Below are 15,070 nucleotides of genomic sequence, written 5' to 3' on the forward strand. Positions count from 1 at the left end.
TGTAAAAAAATGTGTATTAAACATGAAAAATACGTACGTACGTATATAATATGAGTATTATACATTTGCTTTTTTAAAAGCATGTATTTTACTTAGTCTTTAAGACATGTACAACAAATAGATGTATTATTGAAAAATAAGTACGTACGTGTATAATACGAGTATTAAACATGAAAATGCTAAGTTCGTGTATAACACGAGGACTACAGGCGATATTACAAATGACAAATGACAAAGCATGTGAGAGATATCTAACAAATGACAAAGCATATCCCTGCCTGCTTCAATCCCGTCCCGTTTTACGTACACTATTCCTTCCAAGGGGATAATAATCACATGCTCCTGGCTTACATTGCAATTAGAATCACTCCCAAACGAGCCCCATAATTGATGTTAGAGATTCTTTTTGGCATATTAAATAATGACAATGTAATAAAGTGCACTTGTTAGAAGACTGTAGACATATTCTATCATCACAAAAAGTAGCAAACATATGCTGAGATGAAACAGTGCATTATCATTAATGTAACAAAACTGAAAATTCTGGGATCACATTTTGTAAACAGTACACCTCCTGTGCCATTAAGCTGTTAAACTAGCAGCTTAATGACAAAGACCCAGGAAAGAATGAGTTTGTGCAGCCAAAGTCTAAATCAAGCTGCTTCGAACTGCAATATATTTATCTGAAATCATATACCACCACAAGATTTTGAAGATGAAGCTAGAATTACACATTTAAGAAATCTTAATGGATAACATGCTATTTCCGAGTGCCATTGAGATGGGTCATGAACAGCCCAGTTCACATAGATAATTCTGATGACACGCAGCTTTGTGACGGTGGTCAAGCTATAGCCACGTTAGTTCCACCACAGAAAACAAACTCCCGAGGAAAAGGGAGCATATATCAAAGTGTTCACACAGGAGTCCATATGTGAATCTCAGCGCACATATATCACACACTCTCAGGTTGATTAGGAACAAGCTGGGAGCTTCGAACTTGCAAACTTCGGACCTGGTATCTTTGAGCTTGCAATAACTGTTTCATTGCATCGTGACATCTAAAAAGAAGAGTCAAACAAGAACATAAGACAACTTCTTGGCCAATTAGAAGTCAAAGAGGAAGAATAATCGAAAGGCAACTGTATTTTGATACCTCCAAGGAAGATGGTCGAGAAACATTGATGGTGACACAATAATATCTTTGAAGCTTTCTCTGTTCACAATATAAGCCTTATGACATTGTGTCTTCTCTTGGACTGCACAGCCTCTACACTGAGGCATATCGAAGCTTCTTGGTTGCGGTACTATATGAATCACAAGCCCTGGCAGATACATCTCTGGGGGATCCCTAGATGTCAAACTTTCCGATCTTGGGACACTTTCCATAAATTGGGACACAGGGTCATGATTTGAAATGACATCATTGGAAAAGGGGTTGGTGAATTCATCATGATCACTTTGAATAACTCTGTCCTCCGTCTCAGCATCATCCCACACGATTAAATCTTGATCCTCATCTTTGCACACTGCAACAGAAAAGGAATATCTGTGAAGATCCTTCGGCCACTGTGTCGCAACCCTCACACACCCATGATGATATGATAGTAGAAGTCATGTTGGGCGTTTTCAGCAAACATTTAACTTCAGGAAACTAAAAAAGTGGCTACCTTTAATATTAACCTGATACTCACTCTCATAGATGTGGTGGTTTAGTTTTTCATTTGTGATTGCCCTAGAAGTGACATCTGAAGCTGAATCCTTTACCTCGGTTCCATTTTGCTGGTACTTGCTTACATGGAGAAAATGGCGTGCAAGCCTTAGTATCATAGCCGTATCAGTTTCTGAATCTTGTGACATTGCTGTAATTGCAGCTGCTCGAAGCCGCATGATTGATCCAACTGATAGGCGTGAGGAGAATTCATTGTTGTATACAATGCTGCAGAGAGGTCAAGCACTTCAGATGTACATAGTAAAAAAGATAAAAATATGAAAACAAGTTACGGTTTTTGTTTTTTTTCTTTCTAAACTATCAGTAGCGTGAGTGACAAGCACAATTACCTTGTAACAAATTCAGAACATGCATTTGCTACAACCGAGTCCACACATGGAAGGGCCCCATATGTATAGACATGCAAATTTGGGTATTGGTGGTATAGCTACACACAAATATATAGAGAATAAAAATGAAGAAAGTACCTTCATCAAAATCAAAATGGATAAAATTGAAAATTAAACAAGGAAAACAAAAATGATTGGTATCAATACTCTAATTGCATCAGCTTGTGTATTTTTCTCAGTTTATGTGAGCTTCCATCAACCTTGAGGGAAAGGGGTCCTTGATCAACATTAAGTGTAAATTTCCACATAACTTCAAGTGAGCAGGAGATTCCATTAAAAGAAGAATTTTCAGAAGGAATACAAGAATGGTAGATAATCTACAATCTACTCATAAGTTTTTATTAATTTTATACCCATTACATACTGATGCTCATATTGCAATCATGAACCAAGGCAAAAAATCACAAGTTAATACAACTCAATAAAACCAAATTTCCTAGATGAGAGCTGGAAGTGCATAAAATATATTGAAACACATGGTCAGATTACTAACTGCAAATTCTGTCTGCAAGTAAAATTCACAAGACAAACATGATTACATGCCAACACTTGTACTTACAGCTTACGTACATGTATTTTCAAATCCTTCAACCATGAACTAGAAAAGTATGTCAAACAAACGAAAAAAAAACAATCACATTACTTTCAAGTAAGAAATTCCATACTCTGAGTCCAAGCAATGCAGCAACTGCACCTCCTAGGGAATGCCCCACTATGCGAATGCTATACCCCTCACACTCGCATCCAACTCCCAGCAAAGAAGAAAGAAGGCCACTTGAACCAGATCCTGCAACTCCAACATTTCGGTGGTAAGTGGGTGTATCTTTTGCTTTAATTCAATTTACAGAAACTCCTGAACAATGAAGCACATATTCTTTGAACACTTAAGATATGGATATGTATTCGATAGTTCAAATAAGTATCAGTCCACTTTTAGGAAACTCTGACTTTCAGAGACGGCAAGGACATGTGACTGAGACTGTGGAAATGGGTTATTTTGTAAATGCTTTAAGAATACCGAACTGTTTGTAATTTTTAGGACATAAAGGTCAATATGAAAAGAAAAAAAACACAAATAGAAGAAGAAGAGTTGGAAAGTAAAAGCTCTTCTTTACTTGCTGCAACAAATAGTAACAGAGGAGCTCGGATTTTTGTGGTTGTATCCCAGAGAAGAAGAGAAGGGCAGCAAAAAAATAATGTATGTAAATATACACCAAGGATCAACTGTGGACGTCTGCAAACTATGAAAACTGCAGCTGTCCAACATCCTATCTGCAGTCCAATGATTGGAATCATCTATGTTCTAGGTCATCTTTTATGGATCATTTCTGCAAAAGATCAGTCAAATAAAAAATCATGTAGCCATTTGATTGCCATCATCATCAATAATATTTTATCCCACAAACTGTATTTGTCTGCATACTATTGATGATCAAACGGTTTTTGACTAATTCTTTTGCATGGATAATCCTTTAGGACGGACCTAGATGGATGGTTTCAATCATTGAACTGCAGTGGGACGTGTCCAGGATAGTGGAAATCCGCACTAGTCAAAGTCTAAGAATGTCCACTCTTGCACCTTCTTGAAATAAAAAATTTATAACATTTTATTTCATATCCAAGTTTGTGGAGAGTTATTCTATCATTGTATGCTACAGTGTCTTTATCATGTATCCTATATCCTGTATCGGCATCGGTGGAACATAGTTCCTAAAAAGATCAAGGAGAAAGATTAAAATAAAATGTTACATAGGTTTTATATAGGGTAAGTTCTCTTGTCAGACTTTTATTGCCAGACAAATGCTTATGTTTCCAGACTGAAAGTGGACCACAGATTCAAGGAAGAGACTACCTAACCAATGGTCTAGAACATTTATCTGTTTATATACATATGTGATAAATGTATCTTTAAACTTTAGTTTTTTTTGGCACACAAAAGATCCAATCTACATAACTAAAGACAATAAAATATTCTAGTATGTCATAAGTGGGCCTTGATTTGAAACGCATTCTATTGCCAAATTTTGAAATGTCTGTAGTTTATAATAAAAGCTGATTAGAGATGAAATTGTTTAGAGCTTATTGTGGTCAAGTCTATCAGGAAACTTCTTATCCCACTGCTCCAGTTGATACTAATATCATTACTTTTTTTTATTTTATCAAACATACAAGTAATTAATTTAAGACACAAATACATTATGCTGTAAGGCAAAAGAATAAAGAACTCCAAGACAACATTCTTAAAGGGGTAAATTGATGTCAATTAAGGATAATAGAAGTTGGATGTGAGTATACCGAAACAGATTCCAAAGGAATCTGTTAGGACGGATCAGCATCACAGAGTCCAACAAGTTTGAAGGAGAGAGACAACAAAAAAGTCATCTATTTACCATCATCTCTAGGACTAACTTCAATTTGCATGAAGAGATCCCTTGCAGCCTCAACAATACCAGAGTGCCCATGGTGCGGGAAAGATGAAATCACGGATTGTCTCACTTCAGGATGAACATTAGGGCTACTGCAAACAAAACAAAAAATAAATGAAAATCTGAGTGCCAAATACAAATACAGTGCCTATGGTGCGGGAAAAATGCAGTAAACACAAGTTAGTGGTACAAACGGACAAAACCAGAGGTCCACAACCAGGGAAACGTTATTGCTTCATTAGTTTCATCACATCTTTTATTTTTCTCCTTTCTTTACTTATTCTTTTATTTTTTTTCATCTACAGACTTTTCACCACTGTAGTTTACAGTTTAAAGTCAATCATAAAGTTTTGAGACTCTAGTAAGGAGCAAATTATCAGACCACAAACACACATAAACATAACCACACAGATACAGATACAGATACAGATACAGAGAGAGAGAGGAAGACATACTTTATCAATCCATCCAAGTCTTCTACAGAAAGAGCACATTCCCTACATAAACTGTCAGTTATTAGATCTTCTGGGGTCTCAGTTCCCCGAACAGCAATCACCACAGATCTTAGATGATGCAGAACAAGAACAAAGTATGCAGCTTTACACTTTGCCTGAGACAGAAAATATATATAAAAGATTCTTAGATTATAAGCATGCTCTATCTCCCACAATCCTTCATTTGAAGTTCATAATGATGGAACATTCTTTGCATAGAACTCACTATTAATATTTTCTTTAGAAAAGACTAGGCATTTTATAATTTTGAACTATGTTTCCTTAGCATGTGATATTTTGTCTCTGTAAAGAGGCATATGGGGCCACAATGGTACGAAATGGTTGTTACTGCATAGGATTGGTTGGAACTTGGAAGAACCATAAAACTCACTGCATATGATGCATTTTAAAGGATTTGAAATAACTAGACATAATAAAAAAAAAATGTAGGTTTAAAATGATTCAATGTATAAGTGTATCAATCAAATACACACACACACACACACATAACACTAAAACAGATCCAATGGTTGAGCTCCCCATCCCTCAAATGACACTATTTGAGAGAACCCTCAACTGAAGAGGACTGTTGGAGTGTTGTGAGGCATTAGAGTAAGCAATGCTATCAGGATAACTCACCTGGTTAACACGCCCTTTCCTAAGTACCTCGGGGGATAGTTTAACATATTTTAGAAAAGCTGCTGCATGACCTCGCAACCAATTATCACCATCAAGTACGGGTCGCCTACGAAGGAAGAGGAAAAATAATTACCAAATATGGCAGTAAATGTCTACAACATTGCAAAAACAAATATTTTTTAAAAAAAAGAAAAGAAATTGTGATTAACTCAAGTTTAACAATGTCTATGATTATATTTGCCAAAAAATGCAGTATACATTATTACATGTGCATGAGTAAGATACCCGATGGATTAATGACCTGTTACGAGCCCATGGGGTCAAAATCCCTTGCCTATAGAGCCACACACACGGAAATAAGAAAGGATTTCTTCCAAAATCAAGCAATGGACCCTGCAGGATGCAGTGCTTATAAATATAAAAAGTGAATAATAAAGTCAAAAAAAGAAAAAGAAATGCGTACTTAAGAAAATACTTTGTCATAATACCGTGTAGGCAGCTTCTGCAAACTTATGAAGATCTGCAGCCTCCCTGATCTTTTCTTCAGGTGTCTCCACGCACTCTTCAAAGGATTTTGGTGACTGCCCCTGGTTCTGCAAAAGGGCTAGACCTGGACAATATATAGTACACACAGTGTCATGCATGCAAAACAAGAGACATGAAGGATGAAACTGGGAACGAGTAACTTCGGGTATAAATCAACTATGGATGCATTAACAAGTGAAACTATGATGTAAATAAAGGTAATATTGATGATAACAACAGCCTGATGATAGAGTTATTGCAAGTCCTGGACAACCAAGTCTAACTACTTTATCTTCTACTAGGCTGATGAGATACCTACAAAAGCCACTAATGGTTCAACAAACATCTTACTGCTCTCCCAACTGTACTGTGTTAAAGCTGCAATTAAGCTGCAGAACACCAATGAAGCCAGAGGCCTTAATTATACTAGCAGATTAAAGAGCTGAGCAACTCCAAATATTATCTTTGGCTCCCTAAACAGAGAAATGCCAAAACCGAAAGTCAATGGCTTGCTCTAAACTCTACTCTAATGGCTTGCTAGCTATGTTAACAGTTGTTGTGCAATGTAACTTTTTGCTGGATTATGTGGGTTGCACTATACATTGCACAACTTGATGCCAGTAGATAAACTCAATAGTATCAATGACTGGCTTGTCTTGTAGCCTAGGTAGGGCCATACGCGCTTTTTTCATATATTGGTCTCTTGACCTGCACAATCTTGTTGCTTGCACGGACGTTAAAAGCATAACTACAGAGGATTGCACCCATGTTTAACAACTTATAACATTTGCCTTAACCATTAACTCTTCGACCATGAATATAGTCATATGCCTCTTAACATGAATTAGATGTAATAGAAATATAAGATATAGATAATACTCCAACATCGTTGCCAAATATGTCAAAAATTCTACATTTATTTACATAATTTATTTTCACTGTCTTAAATAAAGGTCATATTTTTCATTACCTCCTCATTGGTGTGTACTGTGCAAATCCACAGGTGAAACAAATAGAAGAAATTTTGTGATAGAGAGGAAAGGTGGACTCATTGTGGGACATGATTAAATTCTTTGCTTCTCTCTGGGCTTCTTCGTCTAAACAGCTTAAGGATGTTCCCTTTAGTTTAATTATTTTGGATTGATTTTTTTTTTTTCTGGTCTAACAGTGTGAGTTTGATCTGTCCTTAGGCTGGTCTAGTGGTTCTTTGTTGTCCTTGTTTTCAGTTCCTGATGGACTTCTCTTCCACATTGCTTTGTAGTTTGTACTATATCTGTTTTTAATAAAGTTTATTGGTTCCAATTAAAAATCAGAACATGCATCATGCATGCTTATGTTATCAACTGATCCCAGCTTAAGATCTGAACGAAGACCTGTCTTGTTTAACAATCCGCATAATGTATAATCTTTTACATCAAACTAAAAATTATGACATATACACTTTTGGCTGTGTTGTTTGAGGCCTCTAGTAATGTAATACTTCTATGTAAAAACAAAACCCACAAGACTTTTAGTTCCAAGTCATTATCAAATTGCATTGGCTTAAAATGGCAGAAACCAATTACTCTCTCCCTCCAGAGATCTGTCTTGTTTTTAACCCACAGGAAAAAATCCGAGGATAATGTATTTATGAGACAGGAAAATTATCATAATGTGAAAAGAAAATGCTTTACATTCTGGTAAGGTATCTTGATGTGAAAAAGTAAATTGTGTTGCATTAGGATAATGTATATGTTTCCCAAATACATTAATTATTTTTCTTCTGCAGAATATTATATTCATCGTTGGTCTTGTTTAATAGATATTTGGCAAATGTTCTCCAAAAATTGAAAACTTCATGTAAAACAGACAAGTAGCATGAAAATCACAGTACTTTTAACTTTGAGAAAATGTTAGTAGTTATTATACTCAATAGAAACATTTAACAAAAATATATGCATATACATATACAGTCCATCCATAGAAACAGGTAAACAAATCAGTGCATGAGGGACCCAATTCAAAGGCGAAAAATAATTGTGCTTAGTCTAATCTTATGGTTTTGGGATTTGGATTTAAGATTTCTAAAATTTCTCACGTTATAGTTCTGAAAATTCTCTTTTAATGTGTTCCACTGTTTGATTCTGTGCATTGAGTGGCATGTATATGGTAGCACTTGGAAGCCACCAAAAATCAAGAAAATTCTAACTCAAAATTTAGCTAAATTAATACGAAATAAGCATTAGAATAATCCCTAGATTATACTCTCGCAGTGTGAACATTGGAGGCAAAATCACAAAATGTATGCAAGCGTGACTAGAAAATGTCAGGTACAAACAACTTAGTCATTCACAATATGAAACTTCACAAGTTCAGACAAAACCTGCCATAAGTTCCAGATGTCCTGTGCCGGCTGCACGATAGGCAACAAGATCACCTAGTAATCGAGCTACTGAGAAAACCTCATCTTCTTCCAATACACTCCTGGATAAATAAGATGAGACCAGAAAAATTAAAAAGTATAAATAGATATATATAACGATATGCATGTCACTGTCCGTGTGTTCTGTATCCTGTAAGTAAACCAAAATGCAGGACCTACAAGTATTTGACTCGCCCCATACAGCACAAAGCCTCACGAATGCCATGATCAAATACCTCCCGGTAATGAGCCTTCCATGCATCATCTTGGGTTGCATAAAATGATCTCCATTTTAAAATATCAGTTCCTGTAAAACACTGTAGTAATGCCGCAAAACACACCGTGATTACAAAAAAGCCCATTAAATGTTTCTTCCATGGAATATTGCTCGAAGCAGTCCCTGCATTACAAGCATTCCCACACTTGTGATATTCCACATGAAATCAGATTCCTATCACTTTAACATTGCCCATATGGTAAAAGGCAAGAAGACTTTTATGACTTTGTGTATTTTCTAAGTTCATGCATTGTGTTCATCTTTCATCATACCATGCAAAGTAAAACATGAAAAGTTTAGAATTTAAGAACCCCATCTCACATTTAACTTCTTTCGTCATCACTCCCATTGCTCGCATTGTCATAGCATTTAAAATGATATGGCTTCTAGTGCTGGTTCATCAAGTGAAAGATTTGCAATTTCCTACATGGTTTCTTCATATATCTTGACTGTAACAATGGCATGTTGGTGAAGTATCCTAAATTCAAAGATGCCACAACCGATACGCATTTAGAGTTTCAGATACCCATTGAGGAATATCTGTGTAGTGGGAGTATCAGCATCCAATACTCTGTATAAAAAACTTGTGAAGGTTTTTGAGGAATATCACAGGAATGGACCCAATCGCTTTCTATGGTCATTTTCAGCAACTTTTCATACATGCTTTGATGTAACAGTGCTTTGAGGGGTAAGATTCATTAAGTTCTCCTTGACTAGGTGTATTCTTATAAATTTCTTTTATTTAATAAAATATCCTCATATTGTTGATGCTTACCAATAATATATATGTTTTTCTCTACACCATAGCCAGCCACCGTCATCATTACAGTTGCAACATACAGAAACTAATTATATAGCCCTAAATATTTTTACCCAAATCCATGATGCAAACAACCAATATATTTCTGTTTTATTTTCTCTTTAAACTAATTTTTTCCACTCTTAAGTGTATGAACTCTGCAACAATGTATTAGGTCTGATTTAAAGAAACTAATGGTTTATGTCCAGATCAATACAACCAACCATTAGGAAAACAAGGTGATGTTTGCAAAAAATAAAAAAAGAGTTGAGGTCAAATACAAATTAATGATTAGGGAGAAATCTGCTAGACAAAGAAAAAGTGACCGCCTAAGAGTACATAGTTAAGGTGTATACTCATTCTGTCAAGAATAACTGTATACGAAATAAACTGCAATATAATGTATGATTTTGTTTGGGCAAAAGGCACCACATCTTCAGAATGCTTATGTTATACCAATTTATTATTCTTAATTTTTTGTGTATCTCCTTAAATTGGAAATCCTTGTCATTTGACAAAAAGAAGTAAAGGGAATGTCTTAAACATGGATAAACAAAAGAAGGAACACACCTTACCTAAAATACAATGGTTTGTTGTTTCATTGTGAGACATAAAACTAGCCATATTGTACAGAAGGTAAGAAGCACCAGCAAATTGCAGAACTGTAATAACAGTAGCAAATCGAGTCCACCAAAGCCACTTTTTATACCTAACCTGTTCATTCAGAAAGTACTTCTTCACTGTAAATACAAGCATTCTGATACAATAAGTTTATTACAAATTTATTGAAAAAAAAAAACCGCATACACAGAGAGGGAAACAGTAAAATGCAATTCGTATATTGGAGTACCACAATAAAAATATGATGGCACACACAATTCACTCCCAAGGAGGCAGAAGGTAATGTAAGTTTAACATCTTTCTGAATGGGCCCCAAAAAAGTTTCACTATTACAAATTCAACCCCCATAATTACTCAAATCATACATATAACTTATAAACACGTAGCAGATTTGTGGTATTACAATTTATCTTTAGCTGGTTTGCAGCCCCATATTCAAATTTGCAAATTCTGAAAAACCCCCTCACAAATAGTTGTATTGTTTGTCCATCTTCCATTTTTTTAATTGTTCTGTTTCTGCTGTATAAATCAAACCTACGGCAGATTTCATTCTTCGATAACTTTTGTTTTTGGTCTTAAAAAATTACCAAACATTCTGTTACATTTGAGTTTTTGGCCATATGCCTGATTTCCAGTCACCCCACATTCAGATTCATGAGGATTTTACTGGCTGAAATGCTAATATGCCTCCAGAAGAGGTTGCCAATATCATTGCACGTAAAGAGGATCCAGAAAAAGAAGGTTAAAAGCATATCCAAGACTTTTTAAATAGTTACGTGACAGCTCAATGTTCTCTCCTTCCCCTAGTCACTATTATTCACATCTTCAGTGACAGACAGGACCATCATTTTTTTTCTCTTCTGTTATAGGGGAGACACAAGGACAAGATGGGACTCAAACTCTAGCCTTGAGCTACAATCCCCACACCAACAGATTCTCACTTAATTGCCATTCTTTGACAAAGAGAAACCCACAAAAAGTGTACTTGAAGGCATGTTCATTCATAAGAACTTGCTTGGACACAGTGATGTGAACACGAAAAACACTTCCTCCAACACAAATACTCATTATACAATAGAACTGACTTCAGCATTCACCTACCACCAATAAAGAGTTTTCTTTTCTTTTTAGATAAGTAACCACCAGACAAATATGAATAGGAAACTAAGTTATCCTTGACATAATAATGCTTCATAGTCAATATATTAAACATAAACAAGTGAAGAAAAAGTATAATAATCCGATATAGCACCCTTCCTAACTCACATCCCATCTAGTTTGTAAGATTTTCATAATGAAACAATCTGGTCCAAGACCCTTATTTCCATTAATTGCTACCAAAAACTCTTCCTATTTATAAGTCTGTTGAGACACTCCCTATCCTCATTAGATAGAGAACAAGGATTAGGCATGTATATATGTAAAACCCTGCTATGCGGTGACTAACTTCGTCCGACCCATATTCGACAAAACTGCTAATACTCAGTTGATAAGGTGACTAGTTCTCTTTTGGAAAATAGCATGCCAATGATATTTTATGTATCTATCCTCCTTAAGTTTCTATGTCCTTGCAAAGAAGCTAAACATTGTAAATCCTTGCAAAAAAACTTCCGTACCCCATATCTACAAAGTGAACAATCATTCTTAATCACTCAATAAACACCATATTTCTAATCATTCGCATAACACATAGTAAACAAGTGGCAAAGCATGTATCAAATCTCCGACTGTATACTATCCCTTCAAGAGTAATCAGCACAACATCTCAAAATCCTTAATTTCATTTTCTCGGCAACCAAAAAAGAATAAATAAATCAAGCAATCAATCAAAGGGGAAAAAAATGGTGAAATACCCGTGTCTGGTGGCGGAAAGCAGTGTCAACGGCGGCAGGGCTAACCGCCGGGGAATGCTCAAGAATGGTCATGGCGGTGGCTTCTTGGGCGATGCCAGTGTTAACCATGATGCCAATTCTGACGGCTGCCATGAAAGAAACAGCCATCAGAGGAATGAGGATGTGGCGATTACAGGAAGGAAGAGTCCAGAAGACAAAGGAGCAGCCGAGAATGAAAACCACCGCATTGGCAATGCCCAAGATTATGGCGGGCCATCTCAAGTTCTTGATATTTGAGACCCGCATTGCCGCAATTCCTCTCTCTCTCTGTCTTTGATTAAAAATTGAGGGCTCGGTGTGAGGCAACGTCAGTTTGTTGGTGTTGGTGGTATATGATATAGACGCGGATGGATTGGGAGGGACTTTGTTTTTGTAAATTTTGTGTGTTTGGATGACAAGAAATTGATTGTTGTTGAAGTTAAGGCGTCTGAATTTCTGAATCGTCTCTGTTTGGACTAAGGAATTTAAAATTATATAGAATTCTAAAATGAAGAAATTTTAAGGCGTCTGAATTTCTGAATCGTCTCTGTTTGGACTAAGGAATTTAAAATTATATAGAATTCTAAAATGAAGAAATTTTAAATTTCTGTAACGTTTTCGGAGAAAGTTTTCTTAGAATATTTTCAGAGAATAAAAACAAGAAAACGAATTTGCGTTTTCAAGAAATGAAAATACGTCAGGTAGATTAATTAGAAAACATCTTCAGAAAACAAAAACAATGAAAATGTGTCTGGTAGTACAATTTGAAATAATAATATATGAGTTATTTTTATGAAAACATTTCCCATCATAATGAAAATAACTTTTTTCTGTGTACTACAAGGGCCCGTCTGGTAACGTTTTCAGAGAGTGTTTTCAGAGAATATTTTTAGAGAATGAAAACAAGAAAACAAATTTGCATTTTCAGGAAATGAAAATGTGTCTGGTAGATAATTAGAAAACATCTTTAGAAAACAAAAACAATGAAAACGTGTTTGGTAGTACAATTGTTTTTCAGGTGTATTTTTGATAATTTCAGTCTTCTTTTCTCCTTTTTCTCCTTTTCTTTCTTTCTTCCTCTTTTCTTCTTCTTTCCTTCCCAGACCCGTTCCTTTTTCTTTCCTTCTTCCTCTTCTCTACTTTCTCTTTTCTTCTTCCTTCCCTCTTTTTCACTCCCACTCCTCCTTCCTTCCATGACATGAATCCCATCAACCCACCTCTCTTGTTCCACTAATTAATGGTTGTGGTGGTTAGATTGGGTGGTGATGGTGGTTGAGTTGGGTATGCGGTGGCTGTTTTCTCTCATCTCTCCCTCTACAACTCTCTCTCTCTCTCTCTCTCTCTCTCTCTCTCGCTCTCTCTCTCTCTCTCTCCTTTCTTCTCCCTCTTTCTGATTCTTTCTCTTCTTCCTCTCTGTATTTTTTCTTTTCTTTTCTTCTTCCTCTCTGTCTTTTTTTCTTAGTTGTAGATTTGTGTGATTTTGAGTTTTTTTTTTCCTTGAAATTTTGGGGCTGATTATGGCTGGAATGAGGAGATTTGATTGTTTTGGATATAATTTGATTGGATTGTTTGCTCAAGTGACGGGTGACGGAGGAGAGTTGGCTTTGATTCGGAGAGACTGAAAACAAAAACGCCGAGAATGAAAACGACTTTCTGGCGTTTTCAACATTTATTCATACTTTCATTTTCATTCTCAGAAAACAATTTTAGCTTGTTTCTCAAAATAACCCACTGAACACGTTTTCACGTGAAAACAGAAAACAAAAACAGAAAATGGCCCTTGAAAATGATACCAAACGGGCCCTAATTATATCCAAAAACAGAAAATGATACCAAACAGAAAATGGCCCTTGAAAACAAAAAACAAAAATAGAAAGTACACATGAACTTGTTTTCATTTTATGAAAACATTCTCAGTGTTTTTTGTTTTTGGGCCACCGAACGTGTTTTTGCCTCATTTTTGTTCTCTGAAAATGAAAACAACCTCTTAAAACGTTATCGAACGGGCCCAAATTTCTATCATTTCAATTGGCAATTAAATATTTCAGTACTTGGATTTATGTATGTCGAATTTTGTCAATTACTTTATGAAAACTATTTTGGTGAAAATTAAACTCGAACTCTACCCATTTAATAAAGGGAGCTTTTATTTTAAGACACCATATAGTTTACTAATTTGGAAGATAGGAATACAATTTCATTTAATTAGCATAAGGCCAAAGACCAAAAAGTAGTACCTAATTTTACAATAATGTAATTTAAAAATATCAAAATTACACAAAATGCCACTCCTTCTAAGTCAAGCACACTATGTCACATGTCCACCTTCAGCAATCCCCCTTCCGACTAGCCGCCCATCGCCGGCCTGTTGCCGCCACCCAGCTACCATCGACATCGTCCATCGGCCAGCTCCTCCCTGTCAGCCACAGCTGCTAGCTCCTCCCGGCCAGCCACAGCTGCCAGCTTTTGGCCAACCGCCGCCGCCAACTTCCGGCCAGCCATCACCACCAACTTCCGGCCAACCACCGCCGTCCCTCGCCGGCTACTGACTAGCCATCTATGTTGCCCTCAACCTAAAAAAAACAGGAAATTTAGTATGCTTGAAGAGACTCAAACCTTGACTCTTAAAGGAGGGAGGACTCATTCACAAACCACTACACCAACCTTTTTTTTGTGATATTTTGTGAGTTACACAATATTTATATTAACAGTCAATGGTTTTAAAATAATAAAAAATTTATTTCAACATCGATATGTGCAAAATTTGTACCAACATAGCTCAAAGCATCCTTCAATTATATTGGTTGAGATTCTAGGACATGAGAAGGATCTGGAACATATTTCCGGAGCATAGAAACATGAAATACATCATGCAACCGAGACAGTTTTGATGACA

General features: G+C 36.0%; 1 protein-coding gene across 6 annotated transcripts; it reads right to left on the bottom strand.

Moving 5' to 3' along the window:
- Positions 1-497: 497 nt before the first annotated feature.
- On the bottom strand, positions 498-12,690 carry LOC110769080 (lipase class 3 family protein). Of its 6 annotated transcripts, none has more exons than XM_088247083.1 (14): positions 12,157-12,688; positions 10,253-10,396; positions 8,787-8,923; positions 8,568-8,668; positions 6,169-6,290; positions 5,982-6,073; positions 5,681-5,786; positions 5,003-5,157; positions 4,512-4,639; positions 2,787-2,914; positions 2,062-2,159; positions 1,671-1,939; positions 1,157-1,529; positions 498-1,061 (listed from the first exon to the last, which is right to left on the bottom strand). In XM_088247083.1, exons 1-14 carry the CDS (start codon positions 12,439-12,441, stop codon positions 956-958), a joined length of 2,244 nt encoding a protein of 747 aa, XP_088103209.1. In that variant the 5' UTR covers positions 12,442-12,688; the 3' UTR covers positions 498-955. The 6 variants fall into 6 exon arrangements, with proteins under 6 accessions (XP_088103209.1, XP_088103207.1, XP_088103208.1 ...); XM_088247081.1 differs by having other exon boundaries at positions 2,787-2,908; positions 8,787-9,006; positions 10,258-10,396; positions 12,157-12,686; XM_088247082.1 differs by having other exon boundaries at positions 1,695-1,939; positions 8,787-9,006; positions 10,258-10,396; positions 12,157-12,684.
- Between the last annotated feature and the right edge of the window lie 2,380 nt (positions 12,691-15,070).

The sequence above is a fragment of the Prunus avium genome, chromosome 1 (assembly GCF_965620075.1).
Source record: "Prunus avium chromosome 1, drPruAviu1.hap1.1, whole genome shotgun sequence".
In the NCBI taxonomy this organism is placed as follows: Eukaryota; Viridiplantae; Streptophyta; class Magnoliopsida; order Rosales; family Rosaceae; genus Prunus; species Prunus avium.

Bases quoted from the DNA above. Each gene is read 5' to 3' on its own strand.
- LOC110769080 (XM_088247084.1), bottom strand. From the start codon at position 12,441: ATGCGGGTCTCAAATATCAAGAACTTGAGATGGCCCGCCATAATCTTG. The intron at 2,915-4,511 runs GTAAATAGATGA...GAAATGTTGGAG, and splicing joins AGTTAGTCCTAGAGATGATG to TTGCAGGATCTGGTTCAAGT. The intron at 2,160-2,786 runs GTATGGAATTTC...ATTTGTGTGTAG, and splicing joins CTGCATTGCTTGGACTCAGA to CTATACCACCAATACCCAAA.